A 24,086-nucleotide genomic window follows, 5' to 3' on the forward strand; every position below is an offset into this window, starting at 1 on the left:
GTAGTGTAGATGGTAGTGTAGCTGATGTACTGTAGATGGTAGTGTAGTGTCCGTGTTTGACAGATACATTAACATAACAATACCCAGAGGTGTTGTGTTGTTGATGGCCTGAAGATCAAGGGTCAAGGACACAGATTTGGAAGAAAACAATACCGCCTGTATGAGATGGCACCTTCCTCGAGTGCAATGTAGCTTTGTTTGTTTTGTCACGCTCTTAGCTGTGAGGAGCACGGGGCCTCATCCCACCCAGACGTAACAATGCCTATAGTATCTTCAGGGAGCTCTATCTTACATGGACCTCAATTTTAATGGGATCCAACTTTGTCTAAACGGACCTATTAATTAGGATTGGCGTCCCTTAAAACTAGGACCGATTATTACTGGGCCGTCATCCTCTTGGTAGTAGGTAGTAGGCAGCTATTAAACAGGGAGGTACTACCGCCTGGGAAGATATTGGAAGCATAATGTGTTGTCTAATGGTAGACTCTGTGACCAAGTCCCAGGTTGCTGATCTGACTTTCTGCCTCATTTACACGCAATTGCAGGGTCTCAATTGTTTCTCTTACCATTGACAACACAACATTCACACATCCTTTTTCACTATTGATCTTTTTTATATTTAGTTATGATTATTATTATTATTATTATATTTTCGCCTCCGGGCCCTGTTCCCGAGTGGGATAATGCCCGTAAAAGAAAAAAGTTAGGCTGGGGACTATTAGATCCGGGACTTAATTGATCGGCCATCGTCTCCATGACACAGTTTTAGAATATGTTACAGGTAAGCGACAGGAAGACGACTTACTGTTAGTATCACCATAGCCTGCAGAACTGTCCAAGGTTACAGAGAAGTGTCAGGAGTGTCGAAGGTTCATGCTTGACTCTCTTTAAGCTACGGTTCTAAGATAAAGAAAGCCTCGTACGGTAAATATCCCTTTAGAAACAAACGTTACAAATTATCTAACAGACGATACTTAAATCAATTATATAAATTTAAGTTGGGATTATCCTTTGAAAAATAACTAAAAACTTTATCATTATTTTCATGTATAAGTAAAGTTAACTTATACCGCATTACTCAACACTAAACCATACGTTAATAAGAGATAAACTTCACTGTGTCAGTTATCAGAAAAAAGTCAACTATCTCAGTAATTTTCCTCATGCTCAACCTGTTCTGGGAAATGCTCGCCTTGTATCGCCATTGACGTCAACACTAACTCCCGTACTCTAAAGTGTGATAACTTCATTGAGAGTCACACTACCACATACTTATAATTTCTATACAACTACACAGAAATAAAAAGCGGTAGGGATGTCTTTTTTATCCATAATTCACTGTATTTCAATGTAAGGTTAGGTTAGGTTTGATTTGATACGATAAATTAGTGAGTTCCAGGGACGTTCACATTTTGAGTAAGGATTTAGTTGGAGTAAGCTGTTGTCCACACCTGTTACCTAGATAAGCCTCGAGTCGTAGAACGCTCTTAATTGTGGTGTCCAGCGAGCACTGACAACTGATCCTCCAGGTGATCTACAAATACAGGCTCGGGGACGGGCTGTCCTATCAGTGTGGCATCGTAGTCTCTTTAGTGTTGTGTGACCATTTGAGCTTAACTTCTCATACCCAGCCACTGGGCTTGTGAAACTGGAGAAGAGTGTAATTATCTAGTTAACAAGTGCTAGTAACGGTCTATAATACTGTACGTGTGATATATTACTGGCACATTGGTTGCCAGAACTATAAGAAGAGCTTGAAGGTTAGTACATACAGGTGTACAGGTATTACCAGATGTGAACATTCGCGGTGTATATTAATATAACCTTTTCCTTTTCTATTTTTAATTTCTTTCCATTCTTATTTTTTCGCCCCCCCACCCCCGTAAAAAAATAAAAAATAAATTAATTAACATACGTCGCACCAGGTAAGCCTTAACCCTTTCACCGCCTGTCACGCACTTCCCGTCAGACGATTATATTCAGCTTAGGGTAACCTCCCACTGTGAATGGCTTAAGAAAAAACTGACGGTTTTTCCAAAGTGGAGCATTTTTTTTTATTGATATAACTTAATGGAAATTAATTCGTGTATGGTAGCATTTCCTGTTTTTATAAAGCGTTAATTGTTATCATCATAAGAAAACCAAATTACACCTACAGTGGATTATGTTAGGTTAGGTAAATTAACGGCAGGTTTCCTCTGGTGAGGTTGAGAATTAGTAAAACTACAACCTCAGTTATTGGTGTATTATATAGCAGCTGTAGAGGACCTGGAGGAATGTGTTGACAGACTGTGTTGAGGGCGAGGATGGAGGCCACTGGGAGGTAATAACGGTATAGGAGGCCAGGCATAGGAAGTCAGTAAATACCACTGGGCGCTAAAAGAAGTCAGGTGGAGCCCAATGGACGATAAGAAGAACGAAAACACCAGTGACAGGTAGAAAAAATTAGATAGGAGGTGGATAATGGATCATAAAGACGACGAGGTAGAGGCCAAGAAGCATTAGAAAAGACCAGGGAGAGGCCACTGGGAGGTATGATGCAGCGAGGTAGGTGTGGTGGAGGAGTACCGTAATATTAATCTCAGAGTCCTTGGCTATGAAGGAGACTAGCGGGACTTTCTGCCTGTACCGTGTAATCGTCCACTCCCAGGGTAAGAACCGTGTAATCGTCCACTCCCAGGGTAAGAACCGTGTAATCGTCCACTCCCAGGGTAAGAACCGTGTAATCGTCCACTACCAGGGTAAGAACCGTGTAATCGTCCACTCCCAGGGTAAGAACCGTGTGATCGTCCACTCCCAGGGTAAGAACCGTGTAATCGTCCACTCCCAGGGTAAGAATCGTGTAATTGTCCACCCCAGGGTAAGAACCGTGTAATCGTCCACCCCAGGTGTAATCGTCCACTCCCAGGTAAGAACCGTGTAATCGTCCACTCCCAGGGTAAGAACCGTAATCGTCCACTCCCAGGGTAAGAACCGTAATCGTCCACTCCCCAGGGTAAGAACCGTGTAATCGTCCACTCCCCCATCGGGTAAGAACCGTGTAATCGTCCACCCCAGGGTAAGAACCGTAATCGTCCACTCCCAGGTAAGAACCGTGTAATCGTCCACCCCAGGGTAAGAATCGTGTAATTGTCCACCCCAGGGTAAGAACCGTGTAATCGTCCACCCCAGGGTAAGAATCGTGTAATTGTCCACCCCAGGGTAAGAACCGTAATCGTCCAAGGGTAAGAACCGTCCACTCCCCAGGGTAAGAACCGTGTAATCGTCCACTCCCAGGGTAAGAACCGTGTAATCGTCCACTCCCAGGGTAAGAACCGTGTAATCGTCCACTCCCAGGGTAAGAACCGTGTAATCGTCCACTCCCAGGGTAAGAACCGTGTAATCGTCCACTCCCAGGGTAAGAAACAGATCAAAACACTTTCCTTGTGTGTGTGTGTGTGTGTGTGTGTGTGTGTGTGTTCCTCCTCTATCCAGGTCTGAGGTTTGGCGACTACGGCCCACCACTTTGTATATGTTTGGGTTAACGACTTTTACTTTCCTTTATCTACCCTGTCTCTGCCTCCTCCTAGCCCTCCTATCCTCACCACTATCCCTCCTTCTCTTCACACATACACACAATATTATTTGACTACATCATAACACATCTACATTAAAATTCTTAACGGAGAAAAACTGATCCATGTCACTAACCTAACCTAACCTAACCTAACCTAACCTAACCTAACCTAAGGTATATGCATGTATGTAACGTGTATGTTGTGATAAATAAACTAGGCAGAGAAAAAGTCACACGAACAAGAAACAAATCTATTGGCAATGACTCTTTGTGTAAATATAATCACTGTACTGTTGTGTACCTCTCACTGTACCACTGTACCGTTGTATACCTCTCACTGTAGCACTGTATATCTCTCACTGTATCACTATACCGTTGTATACCTCTCACTGTACCGTTCAACCACCGAACAGTTACAGTTGGCTTCACACGTTAAACAAGCAGCTCTGTCTCTCTACCACAGGCGCCGTCGTTAGTTAAACTAGAGAGCGTGTCGTTAGACCTTGAGTGACCCTCTTAAACAGGTGCGGTTATTATGGTTGTTAAGCGTCCCAAAAATCAGAGGTCCTTAATTTGTGTGTCAGTCGTCATTAAATTATCGTAAGTCACTATTAATAATATAGTAATAGTAGTAGTAGTAGTAGTAGTAGTAGTAGTAGTAGCAGTAGGAACGAGAGCTTCTGCCCCAACTCCGACAACAGTTGCAGATATTGACTATGAGGCAACAGTCACTGATGCCGCATAGATCTGCGGCTCAACTAACTCAACACAGATAGGATAGTTGCTTATGTATTAGGATATTTAATATTAAGGTAATTAAATGGTGGCGAAGGTGTGGCTATTGGGGGAGGCTGGAGGCCACGTTAAAAAAAAGTAGTAGTTGTGGTAGTAGTAGTAGTAGTAGTTGATGCAGTTATTATTATTATTATTATTATTATTATTATTATTATCCATCACCAGGCTCGTCACCTCCGCCATGGCTGACAACGACAATGGAATCGCCAACCGAGGTTACCAACCAGATAATGACGAAGGTTAGTATTGATACATCTCTCTCTCTCTCTCTCTCTCTCTCTCTCTCTCTCTCTCTCTCTCTGTGTTTATCATTACATAAGCATTTTAACACCTGGGATGAAATTTATACAGATGTCAGGTGGCACCAGTTGATTTTTGATGATATTATGGGTTGTATCCGGGACTGAAGAACGACGGAGAGAGAGAGAGAGAGAGAGAGAGAGAGAGAGAGAGAGAGAGTCTACAAGTAGGTAATGATGATAAGAGGCTTCAACATGAGTCTCGAATTTTCCTAGGTTAACATCCCCCGTAACGAGAGAGTTAGTACATCAGCTTAAGGTCGAGAATAACACTAACACTGATATTCTAACCTTCTTAACACCAATTAGGAGACGCAATTAACTTATCACTAACAACCAAAATGACGTCACAAGTATACTGCATGAGCTCAACATCAGTTAGGGAACAGATGTGTGAGCCAGGACCAATACTGACTGACATCTTCCCGGGTAGAATTTTCCTAGAGACTTCAATGGCTCTGAGTGTTTCATGTTTACCAGGAATTGTGTGATACGTTTCGCTAGCGACATATTTCCAAGTCTTGAAACGTTATGAGAATTCTTCGACAGGAAATTGTGGGACGTGTGAGGTCGGTAGTCGGGGTGGATCGGAGTCGGGGGAGTCGGGGAATGGTCTCAGGGGGCATCCCGTGAGTGAGTGTCATGAGGTAGAGATCTGAAGGTCGCGCGTGGGCCGCCAGGTGACTCGTGTTGTTTATATTTGAAATTATTATTCCCTGACTAACAAGGTTGACTATGTTTACAAATATACGTTTGAGAGGATGATTTTTTACTGTAACCACCGGAACGTCAATCTTTATTTTTTTAGGTATTCTTAATATAAAGGGTAACTTAGACATGTGTAAATTCTATCTTTGAGGTGACGGGTGGTTTAGTAGTAAGGATACTCGTCTCGTAAGCAGGAGATTTAAGTTCGATCCTCGTGCAAGGCGAAACTTTAAGCAAGTTCCTTTGGGAATATTGCTTCTCTCTTCCTAGAAATAAATAGTTCGTGTTTCAGTGTAATGGTTATGTAACTCTGGATGTACCTGTTGTGTTAGTGTGTGTCCGTCCACCGTCACGTAGTCACCCGTTTCTGTTCACACTGAAACATGGGATTTTGTCCAGTGGCTAACAATAGAGCATTTGATTTAAAGTGTTAGTAATGCAAATAGAATCAGACTGAGAACTCGCATGACAGGAGTGATGCTTAGTGGGGGAGGGGCGGAGTTTGAGAGGGAGTTAGGGGAGACGACGGAGGGAGAGGTGGGGTTGAGGGGTGTGGTGGAAGTGACACAGGCCGCTCTAACTACCAAACAGGCGTTGGGAGGAGAAACTAACGGTGATGGTAAAGAGAAAAGGAAGGATTACATCGGGGAAAGAGGAAAGAAGGAGCAATGGGACAGGATTTATCATAGAAAGTTTAAAACAAGTCACATTTACTTTAATTGGATCGCTTATGCTCCGTCAGTACTGTAATTAATTTAGTTCAAAATGAAAATATGTTTCAAATTTCAATACCTATATAATAACAACCTTAACCTAACCTAATTTAACCTTAACCTAACCTTAACCTAACCTTAACCTAACCTTAACCTAACCTTAACCTAACCTTAACCTAACTTAACACATAAACACCAAAGTTATGTATATACAAAGGCAGATAACGTAGCTTTCTCAAGTGTCAATATCCTCTAGGGTCAAAAGTGTAGGTGCGAGTTGACACTACCTTAAAAGACGCTCATACTAGACTTACCCCTCAAAAGAATATGACTCCCAATATTATCCTCTGATGTCGATACTACCCAGCCTGGTGTAGAGAGAGGAAAAGAAAAATGAGAAACAGAGAAAGAGAAAGGAGGAGATAGAGAAAGAGATAGAGAGATACAGGGGTAATGAGAGAGAAACAGAAAGTGATGGACGGAGAGGAGAATAGAGGAAATAGAGAAATATAAAAAGAGTGACGAAGACAAGAAAAAGAGGGAATGAAAAATTGAGAGAGAAAAAGGCAGAGAGATTGAGAGGGAGAGTTTAGTTTAACAAATTTATTGGCAGAGCTTGTAGTACAGCTCGCCTATTGTGAGTAATTCAGTCAGGTCTTGACACTGAGGGTGGTATCACTTCTCACTGCCACACAGGACAGAGGTTCATACACAAAGAAATACGTCACATTCACCAGCAGCATATATGGGTCAGTGGATCACATACATTGGAGTCATATTCTAATTGAAGACTAATCAGTGTGGGCTAGCAGCAAATTTGGGATAAACAGCAAGAATGTCCTCAAGCACACCTGATTCAATGAAGTAATTACATAGTTCAAGATACAATAAGTCAGGTGGCCTGAAGTCTTTGACAGTGTCACATTCAATAATATAGTGTTCAAGTGTATGCTTTAAAGGTTTATCACAAAGTTTACAAGCTGAGTGTTCCGGTAGAGAGAGAGAGAGAGAGAGAGAGAGAGAGAGAGAGAGAGAGAGAGAGACGGGGCTGGGCTAAGCTGAGAAGCATACAGTACACACCTATATATTGTACTGGATTAACACCTGATGATATAAACAAAGAAATGAAATATATTCCCTGTGTGTTGACTGTACCTTAAAAGCGGTATAGAGTAACCAACGTATAAATACTCTATATCAAGCTAAGCCTTTTATAGATATAGTAATCTCCATGCAGTTAAACGTGGCCACAAAACCGATGCTAGTCTCTCTCTCTCTCTCTCTCTCTCTCTCTCTCTCTCTCTCTCTCCATTGTATAGTACTTGACCTATGCATAACTTACAAGCAGAGGAGAAGTGGCCTAAACAAACCTCGGCAGAAAGGTGTAAATCACATAAAATCATTCCAGGGCCACAGGTGTCGGTCATAACTCACACAGGACAACAGGCTCTTTATTTACTCCCTTGATGATCTCATGGTATAATTAACAGCACCCGGATATATCTTATAATTAACAGCACCCGGATATAACTCCCTTGAATGTAATTTAGACTAAAGATCAAAACACACAAGTGACGCAACTGGCCAGGATTTTTATACACTTGAAAAATCTGATTTCATAATCGGTCAAGATTACCAGATCCGCTGTAATACCTGAGACTTGGGCTGCATATAGATAAGAGGGCCGAGTTTATTACCTCTTGTGATAGTGACAAGACTCTGGGAACTGTCGAATACTTACTGTAAGGTTACTCGAACAACTATCAATACAATACTATCTTGAAAAAATATGACATAAGGGGCCAATGATTCTGACAACCCTACCGAGACAACAGGAGTCACAGTGTTCATTCTGAAATTCATAGATCACCCCGAGTACAGTTTGCTGTTTGGAGTGACTGTATAATTCCTTTTAAGTGAAGCTTTTCATATCATAAGCTGTTCCTCTCATTATTATTATTATTATTATTATTATTATTATTATTATTATTATTATTTTTATTATTATTATTATTATTGTTGTTGTTGTTGTTGTTACGGTTTTTTCTTGCACATAAATCTTTAAACATGTTCAGTTCTCATTCTTGTTCACAACACATCTTATCAGTGACAGGGAAACTGCTATCAGTGTAACATAAGGAGGAGTGTTGACACTGCCTGGGTCACCTGGTGGTAATTCCAAGAACCACATCTTCAACACAGCTCCCGGACCCAATGCCCAGCTTAACTTAACCTAACCTAATTGACCTTAAATTTGACTAATGTACCATAAATTAGCTCTATCACTAATGCAATCTAATATATTCCTAACCAAATCTAACTTAACCTAACCAAACCTGACTAACCCCTAAGCTCACACAGCTAAACCAAACCTAACCTAACCAGCATCCAACAGAACCTGCTTTAAGTTCAACCTAAAATAGCTAACCCTTCAACTAACTTAATCATTCCTTAATCTGACATAACCTAACCTAACTTAATCAACCCTTCGCCTAACTTAACTATAACCCAATCTTACCCAGGGATTTAGTATGAAAGTTTGAGCACGGTTAGGAGTGCAGGTCGTCCTCGGGGGGAATAAAGAGGTCAAGTTTATGGCATATGGAGAACCAGATGTTGGTCTCAGGCGGTTTTTGAGATTTGTAACTCACGTCTCGGGTATAACTGTGTAGCCGAGTCCACAGTCATAAGGTTTCTATTGATAATTCTGTACCCAAACTGGTGTGAAATGGACGGGATTCTTGAAAAATTGACTCTTGGGTAAGTTTTGTCTTCTAACTAGTACCAAGCGAACGTGTGTAGTTAAGGCAACGTGTCAGTGTAATTTCCATGAATGATTTTTGACTAACTTTAAGCCAACCAGTTAAGTATATTTTCTTTAGCTACGAGGAACGTTCAACTTGCGATAGTTTGAAAATCTGTGCCAAGGGCTTCTAACTAGAGACGGAGAGAGAGAGAGAGAGAGAGAGAGAGAGAGAGAGAGAGAGAGAGAGAGAGAGATAGACTTGCTGTGCACTGTCAGAAAGCTCATCTCTAAACAACAACAGCTCTGGGAATATATCATTTACCATGTAATATATACGTACATATTGCTTACGGATAACAACCAGACTTAATCACAAGCCTTTAGTCACGCCACCTAACCGGGGCGTAGTCTCAGCACAGGCCACACGTCTCGTACTTAAAAGCGAAGGATTGACGGTGTGGAAACTCGAACAGCTGGTGGTAATAAACAAAGACCTCCTGCTTGTAACTCTCTAGAACCAATTACCAGAGGTCTTATTTTTTACACCAAGTATTTGACTGCTCCTGCACACACACCCAAAGAGCATAGAGAATAAAGAAGCTATAGACAAGATGAGAGAACAACATCAATAGAATCTACCAGACAGTTTACATCTCTATACAGTCAACAACCAGTCATATAACTACATCACCAATGGTCCCAAATAGGAGTTCGTATCTACAAATATCATTAGTCTTGTTCAGTGGGAAATTCGACCCTAAAGTGCTGACAACTACTCCCCAGTATCATTCACTAAACAAACACTGTTTACAAGTCTCAACATAATAAGAATATAATTGCAAAGTTCCGCCAATTAAGAAACGTCATCCAAGGTCTATTCTATTCCCATAAGAACAAAAGACCATAAGAAAATAAGGAGTCTGCAATAGACCGGTTGGCCTGTACATGGCAGCTCCTGTCGAGAGTTACTACCACTCTCTATCATCCATGTATCTATCTAGCCTCCTTTTGAAACTTTCCAGAGTTCCCGCACTTACTACAAAGTTGCTAAGCTTGTTCCACTCGTCCACCACCCTATTTGTGAACCAGTTTCTTCCTATCTCCCTCCTAAACCTAAACTTATCCAACTTAAATCCGTTGCTCCGAGTCCTATCCTGCTCGGATATTATAAGAACTTTATCTATATCCCCTTTATTGATTCCTTTCACCCGCTTAAATACTTCTATCATATCTCGGTAATGATCACTTTGTTTCGACTCAACAAAAAACAGCTGAACATACCATGGTGCACTGTTGTCATACTGTTTCGTCGTTTATGATAAGGATATAGTTTTTCCCTTCATTATCAGTGTGAGTCATGGGAGGCTAAATGATCGTATATTGGCTTACATAATGAAGAAATTAGATCTAAAAATCTTGTGGTAGCCATGGTTGAAGTTGAGGTGCCAATTCAGTAATGTAATTTCTTCATTACTTAGCCAATATACAAACATTCCATGACCATAAATATACCTTCTACCTTTGTTTGATTTTTTATTTATCCTGACAATGATACAGTCTGAAATAGATCCACTCTCTACCACATACAGCCTTACTTTACCAGGTGTTGCCAGGTAAACTTATGAGTACAAGAGCCAGGGTGAGGGTCGATTCATCTTTAGCTGACTGACTGTACATACCTCACGCAGATTAGGTAATGACAGGTATAATCTCTACTTGAAATTATGTTGCGGCTACACCTACCATCACTACAGTACACCCATCATCACCACACCCGTACCATCACTACAGTACACCCATCATCACCACACCCGTACCATCACTACACCATCATCACCACACCCATACCATCACTACACCCATCACCACACCCATACCATCACTACACCCATTTTCTCAACATCACTCACTTCACCCTTCGCTACATACATAATAATGAAGGTCGATCTTAGAGTGAATGACAGGCCACCCTCAGCAGCCCGGCCCCGACACCCAGCGATGGAGCCTTTGGTCAACACACTCCTGCCTGCGTCATAACTCTTGTTTGTTGACTGTTCATTATACTGGCAGCTTTACATCCACTCACCTCTTGTTTCCATATCACCATGATTATAAAGGATCCGGAATCAATCTCTCTCTCTCTCTCTCTCTCTCTCTCTCTCTCTCTCTCTCTCTTTCTCTCTCTCTCTCTCTCTCTCTCTTTCTCTCTCTCTCTTTCTCTCTTTCTCTCTCTCTTTCTGCATATTTGTCTGTACGTTTCCGCTGTGAGAAAAAGTCACAATTAACAATGAGTGGAAAGATTTTTGTTGTTTGTTGTTTTTAGGATTGAGGTCATTTAAAGTAATGATCTAGTGGAGGTTTAATAAGGTAGTAACAATACTCTGTGATGGTGAGATATAAAGTATTGTACAGTGTGAAGACCTGAGAGTATTGTTATGTAAGAGAATTAATCATATTCTGGATTTTTTGGTTGCTTATAAATGCTAACATTACGAAAATCACTGAGCAAATACTCACGTTTTATAACTTTTTTTTACGATATAGTGAACGCAGTAAGGATTAGGTTGTCTCTTTGTAACTGTTAATTTATCGAACATTACATATTATTAAGTGAATCACAACCTCGTCAAAAACGTCCTGTGTTGTACTATCCCATGACTCCTGTTTGATACTGTTCTAGTCATATATTGTGGTTTGTGTCACTACCATAAAGTGTGGACAACTTCCAGAACTTATCACCCCAAGAGAAGAAGTGTGAGTGGACTAAAGCATATCACTGTACACGACCATCCAGCAGGAACCTGGTACTAGGATTCATGGACAATTGTTTTTTTCTCCCAAATGGCGTAGTTAGCCTTCAAGAAAGAGAAAATGGGCAGGACTCCAGAAGGGTTTAAAACAGGCCAACTAGTGACTCCCAATCTGGCCACCAGGGTCATATGGTTGTACGAATGTCTTGGTACAATTAGGTCGTAGGCAGCTACCAAACAGGGAGGTACTACCACCTGGGAAGATATTGGAAGCATAATGTGTTGTCTAATGGTAATCCCAGGTTGCTGATCTGACTTTATGCCTCTTTTACACACATTTGCAGGGTCTCAATTGTTTCTTTCCACTGTCAACACAACATACATATATTGTTTCTCACTCTTGATCTTTTTTTTCTTTTTGTATTTTTTAATAATAATAGCATTATTATTATTATTATTATTATTATTATTATTATTATTACTATTATTATTATTATTATTACTATTTTTATATTTTCGCTATCATCCTCAGAGCCAGTCAAAATTAAGAATGGAAGTCCTGTTGGTAAAGTCAAGCCTAGTGAGGGCTTTCGACAGCTCACGGAGGAGGAGAGGAAGGAAAAGTTCGCCATCATGAAGAACATCATCATTATCTCCGTGGCCTTCACCTTCCTCTTCACCAGCTACAACTCCATGGCCAACCTTCAGTCCTCCATCAACGAGTGAGTACACACTGTTATATTCTTGAAAGAAAAATAGCCCACAGTGTAAACCATCGATCTATTGACTACGCTACCCTCAGCTACCGTCCCAATTAAGATGATTGTCAGTTATCAAGTATTATGGTGGAACAACTCAGTTAGCAATCAGTTAACTAAGGCTGTCAAAAGTGAACTGATTTTAATCTTTACTTAAATTCTTTGATGAAACCAAATTTCCAACTTAAATCTGTGAGTTATCTTGTACACAGTAGTGCTTATATAAACTAACTGATGACTCGAGTTCTTTATTACTCAAAGTGGCTTGCTGTTATGAAGTGTTGTTATTTAATGTTGCTGTTGGGACACTTTGTATGTTATTATGAACATGTATGTGTGACTAGTCCTTCATAATGTAACTCTCAAATATTACTATGCACAATTTTCATCATTATTTCCTTCCTCTGAGAATTTTGGAACATTTGATTCACCTTAAAAGAAAGTGGCAAAGGTGATGTAAGAGAAGAAGAAAGAAAGAAAATGCGAAAGAGAATAAGTGACATGAAAACAGAGAAAGACAGAATAGGAGAGAAACTGAGAACAATAAAGAGATAAAATCAAAAAGAGAAATAAACAGAATATCAATTTATTCCAGAACTACGGGGACTACGGCCTTGTCCACACTGTATGGGGCTCTGGTAGTGTCGTGTTGTTTCCTGCCCTCCTGGTTCATCAAGACTCTCCGGACTAAATACACGATGGCTGTGTGTATGTTGGGTTACTCCACCTACATCGCCGCTCAGTTCTACCCGAAGATGTACACCCTTGTGCCCACAGCCATCATCCTGGGTCTGGGAGCAGCGCCCATGTGGTCCGCCAAGTGTACTTACCTCACCAAGGTAAGATTTACTTCTCAACAATTAATAGTTTTTTCTGTTTTCCTCGACACCTTCTCCCACGTTCTTGTAGGGTAACAAATGCCATGTTTACTCCAAAGCCTTAAAATGACTCACTGACTACCTTCAAAGTAAAGCCAAAGAACTAAAATGGTTAAACATAATGTTCTTGACCCTACTAACCCTGCAGGATATAAGAACATTAGAACATAAGAAAATAAGGAGTCTGCAATAGGCCGGTTGGCCTGTGCATGGCAGCTCCTGTCGAGAGTTACTACCACTCTCTATCATCCATGAATCTATCTAGCCACCTTTTAAAACTTTCCAGCGTTCCAGCACTTACTACAAAGTTGGTAAGCTTGTTCCACTCGTCCACCACCCTATTTGTGAACCAGTTTCTTCCTATCTCCCTCCTAAACCTAAACTTATCCAACTTAAATCCTTTCACCCACTTAAATACTTCTATCATATCTCCCCGCACTCTTCGTCTTTCTAGGGAATGCAAGTTTAGTTTCTTTAATCTATCTTAATATGGAAGGTTTCTAAGTCCCGGAAGCATTTTCGTTATTCTTCGCTGCACCGACTCTATAATAGGGGCACCAGAACTAAACAGCATAATCGAGGTGCGGCCTGATAAGCGCAAGATATAATTGCAATATGACCTCGGCACGCTTATTACTTACGCTTTTTGATATAAAACCTAATACTCTGTTTGTCTTAATTCGAACATTAACGCACTGTTTTCTAGGCCGAAGGTCCGGGCTTACAAGTAGGCCTAAGTCTCTTTCACAAGTCGACTTCTCTAGGTTGTTCTTCCAATATTAAGTACGCTGCACTTGCTGGTGTTGAATATTATTTGCCATTTTCCTGACCACTCCTGCAGTTTATTTAAATCCTCCTGTAGTGCATTTGCATCCTGCCCTGAATTAATCTGCCGCCCTATTTTGGTGTCATCCACAAACTTGCTGTCACTGCTGATCCCAGTATCTAGATCGTTTATGTAGATTATGAACAAGAGTGGGCCGAGTACTGACCCCTGGGGAACCCCACAGGTTACACAGCCCCACTCAGATTTAACACCATCTACGCTTGTAATTGCCCCCTGTCTCAACAGAACATATTATATAAATGGGTTCATACATCTGATATTATATTCAGATTCACCACCCTGCAACATTCCACTGTCTATGTGTGAGACATGAGTTGAACACGTGAACGGTAGCTTTCCCAAGAGGGAGAAGCCCATATGTCACTGTCAGCATCTATGTATGCATCTATTAACCGACGGATTCTCGCTGACCCTCTGCGTTCTATCGGTGAGCCATGATTTTATCCAATTTATAACTTTCCCCTCGATACCATGAGCCTTAACTTTTCTCAGAAGCCTCTGATGCGGTACTCTGTCAAATGCTTTGCTAACGTCTAAGTAAATAACATAGTAATTTTCGTCATTATCTACTACCTCGAAGACTTTCCTAAAAAACGTTAGCAGATTTGTTAGACAAGATTTTCCTTTTGTAAACCCATGTTGAGAGTCGTAGATCAATTTTCTTTTCTCTAGATGCGATCGGATGCTATCTGCTATAATTGATTCAAGAAATTTCCCCACTACTGACATCAAACTAATGTGCCGGTAATTTGACGCTGATGCTCTGTCTCCCTTTTCGAATATGGGTACTACATTTGCCTGTTTCCACAAGTCTGGCACAACTTGGAAACCCAAAACGTTATCACGTAAGCTATGGAGCCCCTGATATGACTGAACTCCATCATTCATACATTGTGTGGTGGTCAACTATGAAGGACACTGCCTCTTCATCCCTTACAAAAGATGTACTACCTAACCCTGTGTATTAATACGTCTGGTCCTTAGCCATCCTTGTCCCCGCCGTCCAGGGAAGAGGATTTAAAAATACATGTTATCCGTCCGCCTGCCAGCCCATTCAAGAGTTATGAAGACGATAACAAAAACAACGAACAATGACCTCTAGCTAAACAGGACATAGAATTGATAACAGTATAGCGAGTCATTGGTGTTATGGTCCCGTTGAACTAGTGGTGGTGTGAAGGGGAATAATCGGTCACTTACATCACATATTAGTAATGGCCTCTTGAACTTTATTATGGTGTAGGGAAGAATTTATTTACCTTCACTGGCAACATTTACTTTTAATTTTCCTATTATAAAGACAATCGTTTATGAGAGGGTAGAGGAAGAGGAACTAAAAGGTGAAGTTCAGCTCTTAATGCCTCACTCCTTCCTCCCCCAGGTGGGTGCCAGGTACGCCGAGATTATAGGAGACAACACTGAGGTGGTCATAACTCGCTTCTTCGGCATCTTCTTCCTGTTCTTCCAGTCAACACAGGTGTGGGGCAACCTTATCTCCTCCTCAGGTGAGTCACAGGTGTGGGGCAACCTTATCTCCTCCTCAGGTGAGTCACAGACAACCTTATCTCCTCCTCAGGTGAGTCACAGACAACCTTATCTCCTCCTCAGGTGAGTCACAGACAACCTTATCTCCTCCTCAGGTGAGTCACAGACAACCTCATGATTGGAGATACTATCCTCCTTAAGGTACACAAAGAAGCTTCCCTTATGTTTATTTAATGCTCCTCGGCTGACCTTGGTATTAGTTACATCTGGGTGACTCCTGACCACAGTATATGTCACATAGTGAGCTCCTACCTGTATGACTGCTGACACATAACCTTCTATACCCCTAAGTTTCTACCTGTATATGACCACAGACCTTACAATACCTCCTGTGTGACTCAAATTACCCATATAGTCATTCTTGCCTAGAGAGACCTACCCGTACCACCCCTTGACCTATTCCCACAGTATTGGACGACCTGGTGCAGTGTAAGTTACAATTTGTGCTCAACCCTTATGTTACCTTGACCCTTCGAGTGTATATCATGACTCCTGACTGTCAAAAGTATACATAGTAATATCACCTCATGAGCCTCTTCCCATAAGACTGTTTGTAAGGACGGACAAACCTCATACAACCTCTACCCCTGGGACCACCTCAACCCCATAATATCCACCTGTAACTCTCTAATTCTCACCTGTATGACCCCTTCCCCCCATGTTCCTCTTCCCACAGTGTTATCAGTGGGCGTGGATACCGAGGATAAAACCCCGGAGGAGCTAGAACGTTGTGGGTATAACTTCTGCCCGTGGGATTCTCCGTCTAACTCCACCAATGACACTACTGATGGTATCCCTGAGTGGCAGACGTACACCATGGCATCGATCTACCTCGTGTTCGCCCTTCTCTCCTCTGTTATCATCGTCCTTTTCGTCGACCCACTCAGCAAGTAAGAACTCAGTAAGCAGGTAGATTCAGCGGATAGGATCACTCAGTAGACAGAACCATTTACTATACGGAGCTTCACAATAGACAGTCGTAAGGTCCGTTTATTAGACAGAACTTTCAATTGTTACCCGTTAGTCACATTAGATGGATCACTCGAAACCTGCGCCATTCAGTAGACAGGACCATTCAGTAGACAGGACCATTCAGTAGACAGGAGCAACTAACAGGTAAGATCAGTCAGCAGTAACACAATTCAGCAAGTATGAAGTTACAGGTTGCTAAATGTCACGTCTCTAGGTTTCTGGTCTCTAGGTTTCAGGTAATCGCCTTGGAGCTTTGACACTGACTGACATACTGATAAACTGGCTATCTTTATTACTACTCAAAATGAATCACGTATCTTAGATCATACACTTTACGGTTCAGGTGAAGAGATGTACTCAATCAAAGGTAAGGTTGTGTAAGAGGGATGCGATTAGCTACACTATATCTGTTGGGTGATGTGAATTAATTCGTTCATCTAAGATAATCTCTCTCTCTCTCTCTCTCTCTCTGTCTCTCTCTCTCTCTCTCTCTCTCTTACAGAAATCCTAAATATCTTCCGCTACATACAACCTTCAGCACAAGAACCCATTAATACTAAATAAACTAAAACGTAACATTCATTAGGCTTAGAAACCATGTCATATATCACCCAACTATCTTCAGAGACCCCAAAACACGTCAGTGACAATAGAGACCCGTTTCTCACCTTATTTAGAAACCCCAAAGAATCCTTATAAAAGTATCTTTCAACGTCTATAGAAAACCTGAAGAAATTTGTTTATCAACTGGCCTCTTCAATGAAAACTATAAACACAAAAATTCACAAGTTTCTCCCGTCCTGTAATAACACACAAAAATACTCTACCCACTTTTGAAACGAAGATATAGTTTAACTGATTAGAGACCCAGAAACCCTTATGTATACTTCATTCATCTTAGAAACCCTATTTACTTCATTCATCTTAGAAACCCTATTTACTTCATAGACATTAAAAACTCTCTCATCACCTTCCTTAGAAACAATATTCAACCTCAGAAAACAATTCTTAACATTGATAAACTTCCAGCACACGTTTTTTAAGTTTTACGAGTGAGTTAGGTTGAGTTATTTGACAGATATGTTAAATACACAAGTCCCGAAAGTAATTAACCTGACTTAGAGACCCTTAGACACTTTAGAAACCTTTCCCTCACACTAAAAAATTTCGGAACAGGTTCGTGGGTGATGATAAGTATGACGCGACGGAGGGCAAGACAGGTTTGCAGCTACTAGTGGCTTCCTTCAACCACATGCGTCACCCTTACCAGCTGCTGATCATCCCCCTCACCATCTGGTCTGGCGTGGAACAAGCCTTTCTGGGCGCTGACTACACTGCTGTGAGTATACTGAGAGACACAGAAAGATAAAGTGAATCAGAGGAGACGAAAAGAGGTAGAGAGATATATGGTACTAATTCTTGTTCTTCACATTGCCATCTTTGTGGGTGGTGACTATAACACCTTGAGTGTACCTAAGTGCGCACACACACACACACACACACACACACACACACACACACACACACACACACACACACACACACGTCTCAACTCGCATTAAATCAAGACGTCTCTTTGGCGCCTCCTGTGGGCCGCCCTGACTAGCCTGTTGGCCCCTCTTCTCCTCCTCCCCTTCCCTCATCTGCCTCCCTGCACCGAGATTTATCAGCTAAACAATTTTAAGTGACAAGTGCAAAGACTGGTTATCAAATTGTGATCCAACCACGATTCACAACTACAATCACCAGTGAGCAGTGTACTACTAACTCATGGAAAATTTGTCATTGATCCACAAAGTGCGATCGAGACAAAGGACGCCCCAGACAGCCACTACCTTACCACTAGACAAATATTGACAGATGGCCACCAGGGAAGTACTCCAGGCGAACCTTGTTCAGTTTACAGCGAAGGACTGAATATCCTAACAGTAGTGTTATCGTGCTCTTAAAATCACTGAACATATTTCATGCTCGCAATCGTAGACAAGGATGTCATATACAGAAGCCACCAGGACCATCACCTTCAGGAGGAAGCCAAAGAAACCTTCTCCTGAAGACTGTACCCAAATTCTGAAGCTCCCCGAATATGATACCGCCCCCCTTACTGCTCTCGAGCGTCACCTCCCTCGCCAACAAATTTTATGAACTAGTCAATATTGCCAACGTCGTTGCTATTTATGGAGCGTGACAAATTGTTCCTAAAATTTGCCACGTTGAAGGAAATCAACACTTTTACCACCTTCATACAAATGGATGTGGTAGGAGCGTTGACCTCTTCTATCAGGATGACCTACATCCGTCACGCCTGGATGTTATAGTCCCAGCTGATGTGAATGTATTATGGGTACATGTACCACGCGCTCACCCACATCGTACTGCCTCTATAATATACTGTGCTGTACTATATACCATCTGCCTTGCTCACCCACCAGAGACACTCTATCAATTACATCCCCACCACCTCAAACTACCTCGGAATCTGATACCCGTGTGCCAAGTTATTGCTCTGGGGGATATCAACGAAATTGACACCACTGATTTCGAGGACCAGTTGCTACTATTACAAGCTGTGAACTTCCTACTCAAGGTTAAAACACCCTTGACCTTATTATAAATGACTTAGCGGACCAGTACCAACCACCTCAACCAATGCCCCCTGTCTGGTGTAGCACACACACCTATCAATGTTTAGATCTCCTGCTCCCACTACCAGCCACGTGCACAGACCGTACGTCAAGACCTACAGGCCGGTTACTGACTCCGCAACACGTCTCATTGGCCAGAGGATGGTTCAGTATCCCTGGACTGAAATATTAAGTGTGTATGACGTAGGCATCAAACTGACACATTACATTACACCAACACCACGGAAGTTCACCACCACTTGTTCCCTGAGAAGTCCGTCAGATTACACCCAGCTGACTTGCCCTGGGTCACACCTCGGATCAAAATACTTGTGCAGGAGATAAACACGGCCTTTGATCTCAACGACAACAACTGCTGATGATCACCATGACCTCATCTGCAAGTTTATGGAGAAGCTTCTGCACCATCCTCGACACCGTCTCCTGCTTCCACCCGAGTTCCCTCGTCTGCGAATTGCTGTTGGATACTACAACCGCATCCAGCCCATACGAGCACGAACTGATACCAAAAGAACAGCCCAGTCCCAACCGTTATCAACAACTCAAAGTTAACCAGTGTGTTCAGTCCTTGTCAATTTGACTTTTGTCTTGTTACTATGTTGAAATCCTTTGTTAAATGACGCTCTCCTTCCCCTTCTGGCATTATATGTAAATTTCATCATCACTACTAATATTATTATTATTATTATTATTATTATTATTATTATTACTCACACACATAAATAAATACATATGCAGTAATATATGCAAACACATACACACAAACATACACACATACAACGACACAAAACACATGCGACACAAAACACATGCACACAAACACACACACAAACATACACACATACAACGACACAAAACACATGCACACAAACACATGCACATAAAAAATAGCATTCTAAATTTTGTGACTTGTTTCTCCCGGTTCCCTCTCACAGGCTTACGTGTCGTGTGGGCTGGGTGTACACATGGTCGGGTACGTTATGATCTGTTACGGTGTGTGTGACGCCATCTGCTCCGTCACCTTCAGCCCACTGGTGAGGATCGTGGGTCGTGTGCCCATCTTCACCATGGGTTTCCTCATCAACTTGAGTATTATCATCACTCTCATCTACTGGATGCCCAAGCCTGATGATATCGTCGTCTTCTTTATCCTCTCGGGTCTGTGGGGAGTGTCGGACGCTGTGTGGCAGACGCAGATCAACGGTAATACTTTTATTACTACTATTATAACTCCGACTACTGACAAACATAATCACTGTACATATATAGATTTTAAACACATATTAGACCACAATGCAGTGTAAACCTAGAAGCCCTCCCACCCCCTCCCACACCTCCCACCCCCTCCCACCCCCTCCTACACCCTCCCACACATCCCATACCAAAGAAAAGAGGTTTCCGAGACCAAAATAGTGTACACTAGAGACTAACAGCAATATTTCCCTATATATTTTCAGCTCTGTACGGTGTGATCTTCCCCGGGGAGTCTGAAGCAGCGTTCAGCAACTACCGCCTGTGGGAGTCGCTCGGGTTCATCATCGCCTACGCCTGCAGCACCGTCTTCTGTATCCACTCTAAGATCACCATCCTCCTCGTCTTCCTCGTGCTGGGCATCGTCGGCTACTACGTTATTGAGGTCATCGAGAAGCTAGGAGGCCTCAAGAGGGACAAGGAAGGTGAAGTCATCACCCTTGATAAACTCGTCACGGGAAAGTACCAGTGACGAGTAGGAGGGAAATTTGTCGGGTTTTTAGATTTTTTTTACTGGAATCAACATAGATTTTCAACGACTAACTTCCTCCTATTTTCTGGTTTACTTTTCAACCGCCACAATTCATAAACGTTGATTGGTTGCTGGTTGTAAAGTTTTAACAAGTTTTGAAAATGTTTAGCATCTTTTGCAGTCGCTACAAGTTCTGGAATCTAACTGGTTGTGGTCCACTCTGTCATGTCATTTGTGTAGTAACAGAGCCTGCTGGGGCCAATTAGGATTTAGCCCAAATGAACAGTTACTAATGAGGTACAGCAACCCCTTTCTTGATTTCATAAATATTTTATCGCCATCGTCTGAACAGAACTTCCAAGTGTACTAAGGTTATCTAGTCAATGATCCCTTTTGATATTTTAGTGACCAATAATGAGTGAGATTAAACCAATAACAGTATATGTGTAGTTTCTTCATTAGCTTCCATTATTACACTGTAGCTACATTTCCGCACACACCCAGTCAAGAGATGTAGACACTCCTCCTGATCAATTCCTCCCTTGGAAGATCAGTCCGACTAGGTGATCAGTCCTACCCTACTGATGGTCTGCATAATCTTATTCTTGATCACAACATTTCCCAGCTGATTGTAAAGTAATCCATCTGGTTTTCTGCTGTGTGAGTCTTCAATATTTTCGCTACGGTTGAGTTCCTTCCATTGGCATAGTCACTCTTGCTTTGGGTATCAACTTCTCCTTCCCGTGAGCTGTGGAAGACCTGAGACGAGATTCTGAAGGCTAAAGATTCCTCTCCAGATTCTAGTGGAATATTTCCTCCGTCTCCTGCAACCTTCTGCTTTTCCGTCATGTCGAAGATATTATAGTCAGGTGTGTGGTGTGTGTGTGTGTGTGTGTGTGTGTGTGTGTGTGTGTGTGTGTGTGTGTGTGTGAGACGCCTGTTCTTGTCAACTTCAGATCAGGTAGTTCACTATCATAACAAAAATCCAGCGCCGTAAAGCTCAAGATTCATACACCAAGTACTGTATCTTCCTAAGTGATAACTACAGTACACATCTTGTTACGAGTCTTGGGGTCATTACGACGTCATATTTGTGTCATATCTTAGGCAGTTAGACAATATAATGTAAGAATAACACCCCTTAACTCTTTACACCCCAGACGGTCATTCTCATATCTCTGTGTTCATCTGTGGTACGTGTTTCTGTTACTACTGTATAATTTATCAGTAACAGAAAACTATTGTGAGTTGAATGTGCAAGTGTTTATCAGTGTAATTATAATGTACAACAGTATAATATGTAATATATAGATTGAACATAAGTTGTTTCTCTAATACAGAGGTTCCCAAACTGGGGAGCGTGAGGCTGGTACAGGGAAGGCGTGAAGCCATCAACCAAAATTTGCTATATTTTGCTAAAAAATAATATAATGAAGAAACTCTTTCAGGAGTAACTCTCCCTCCGTTTGAATCTACCACACATCCATGCAAAACCAAAGTATAGCAGTCACCCCTATCCGTTTTCTATCATTTCATCTCACACACTCTCCTTACGCGTCTTGTACATATCACTATACAGGGAGTTATCTGATCCTAAACAATACTAAAATATAATTATAATAAAAAATAAAATCTATGTAGATTTTACATACAAAAATATAAGGGGGGGGGGTGGGTGAGGTCCTCGCTAAAGCAAAGGAAGGCGTCATGTTAAAACGTTTGGGAGCCACTGTTCTAATGTGATCTATTGTGATTATATAGTTATTTTATTTTTTTGTGGATTAAGTAAGAAAGATGATTTTTGTACCGGATGGAGTGAATAAAGACACAATCTATGGACTTGTTTCAATATTCGAACTCTAAACACAATGCTCTCACCATTATCATTATCACCATTACCATCATTATCACTATCACCACCATCACCATTATCATCATCACTATAAACGCCTTGGTTAAGGACGTTCAGGTGACGGGCAAGTCGAAGGGAATGATTGAAACTCACCTTTTGACGCATCAATATTTATTGATGTGGTCAAAACCTGCAGAGAACAGTGCGTTCATTAGTATAGTGACATGACACTATAGTTACACTTCATTCCGCATTGTCTTATTGCTCCAGGTAAGGCAGAAACGAGTAGGCATAATTAGTCCACAATATTTCAGTACTGAGGGGTATGTCATCACTTTGGCTGTACTTACAAGTGCGGGTCAATGCAAACCAGTACGGTGTTCCAAGGGACAATACTGTGTAAATTGTTCCAGCACAAATTCTCGGCCAGGATTGGGAGTCGGTGTTCACCACAGAGGGCTGGTCCTCACAGCATCACTCGAGAGGGCGATCTGCATCATGGAGGGCAGGCGGCCACGCCACCCTCTAAACCATGCACTCAGCAGAATCAGGGCATCTTGTTTGGGCAGGTCTCGTGGGGGCGGCGGCGCACGTGGTCGCAGGCTGATAGATTTAATGTTTAATCGGGTAAGGCAACGCCAGCACTGTAGTTGAAGCCAGCGGCGATAACAATCGCCATCGCCACCATCACCATCATCAACGGTATAAAATCCACATGTTCACTAGGCTGACACCATCTTTGTTACACCTTCAGCACGCCACTGTCACTGTCGTCAGGAGGAGTCACTTTCCTTCGTCAGTACCAAAGGGATGTCATGTTCGTCAGTCAGTAAGTCAAATAGGGGTCATGTTCATCATAAGTCCAGTAGTGTTCATGTTCATCATAAGTCCAGTAGTGTTCATGTTCATCATAAGTCCAGTAGTGTTCATGTTCATCATAAGTCCAGTAGTGTTCATGTTCATCATAAGTCCAGTTGTTCTAGCCCCTATCAATCAGTATTATATAAATATGGGCTAAGGACATATATTCATTATATACATTCCATCACCCAGACTATTGAGCATAAAGCTACATAAGCATTTGTTCTGTCACACCTCCTAGGGTGGACAGCACACATAAACATTTGTAGTTTCACACAGATTCAGGTTACAACCCAGAAATATATGTCCCCAGGCCTCCGTGAGAGTAGGCCTGTGGAGTGTAGCCTCTTATCTGTGTTGACGTATAAATTACATACCCCCTTACAAGCAGACAGAGAGAGGTTCACCTAGTTCACAGTTTCACACAATTCACGGTTC

The 24,086-nt window shown here is 41.8% G+C and overlaps 1 protein-coding gene across 1 annotated transcript; it reads left to right on the forward strand.

Moving 5' to 3' along the window:
- Window positions 1-1,555: 1,555 nt before the first annotated feature.
- On the forward strand, window positions 1,556-22,771 carry LOC121854577 (UNC93-like protein). The gene is made up of 9 exons (XM_042349260.1): window positions 1,556-1,760; window positions 4,517-4,590; window positions 12,100-12,289; window positions 12,921-13,164; window positions 15,432-15,555; window positions 16,272-16,485; window positions 17,744-17,906; window positions 20,148-20,415; window positions 20,670-22,771. Exons 2-9 carry the CDS (start codon window positions 4,533-4,535, stop codon window positions 20,933-20,935), a joined length of 1,527 nt encoding a protein of 508 aa, XP_042205194.1. The 5' UTR covers window positions 1,556-1,760; window positions 4,517-4,532; the 3' UTR covers window positions 20,936-22,771.
- Window positions 22,772-24,086: the final 1,315 nt, after the last annotated feature.

This window comes from Homarus americanus, unplaced genomic scaffold (genome assembly GCF_018991925.1).
Source record: "Homarus americanus isolate GMGI-L3 unplaced genomic scaffold, GMGI_Hamer_2.0 scaffold54302, whole genome shotgun sequence".
NCBI lineage: Eukaryota > Metazoa > Arthropoda > Malacostraca > Decapoda > Nephropidae > Homarus > Homarus americanus.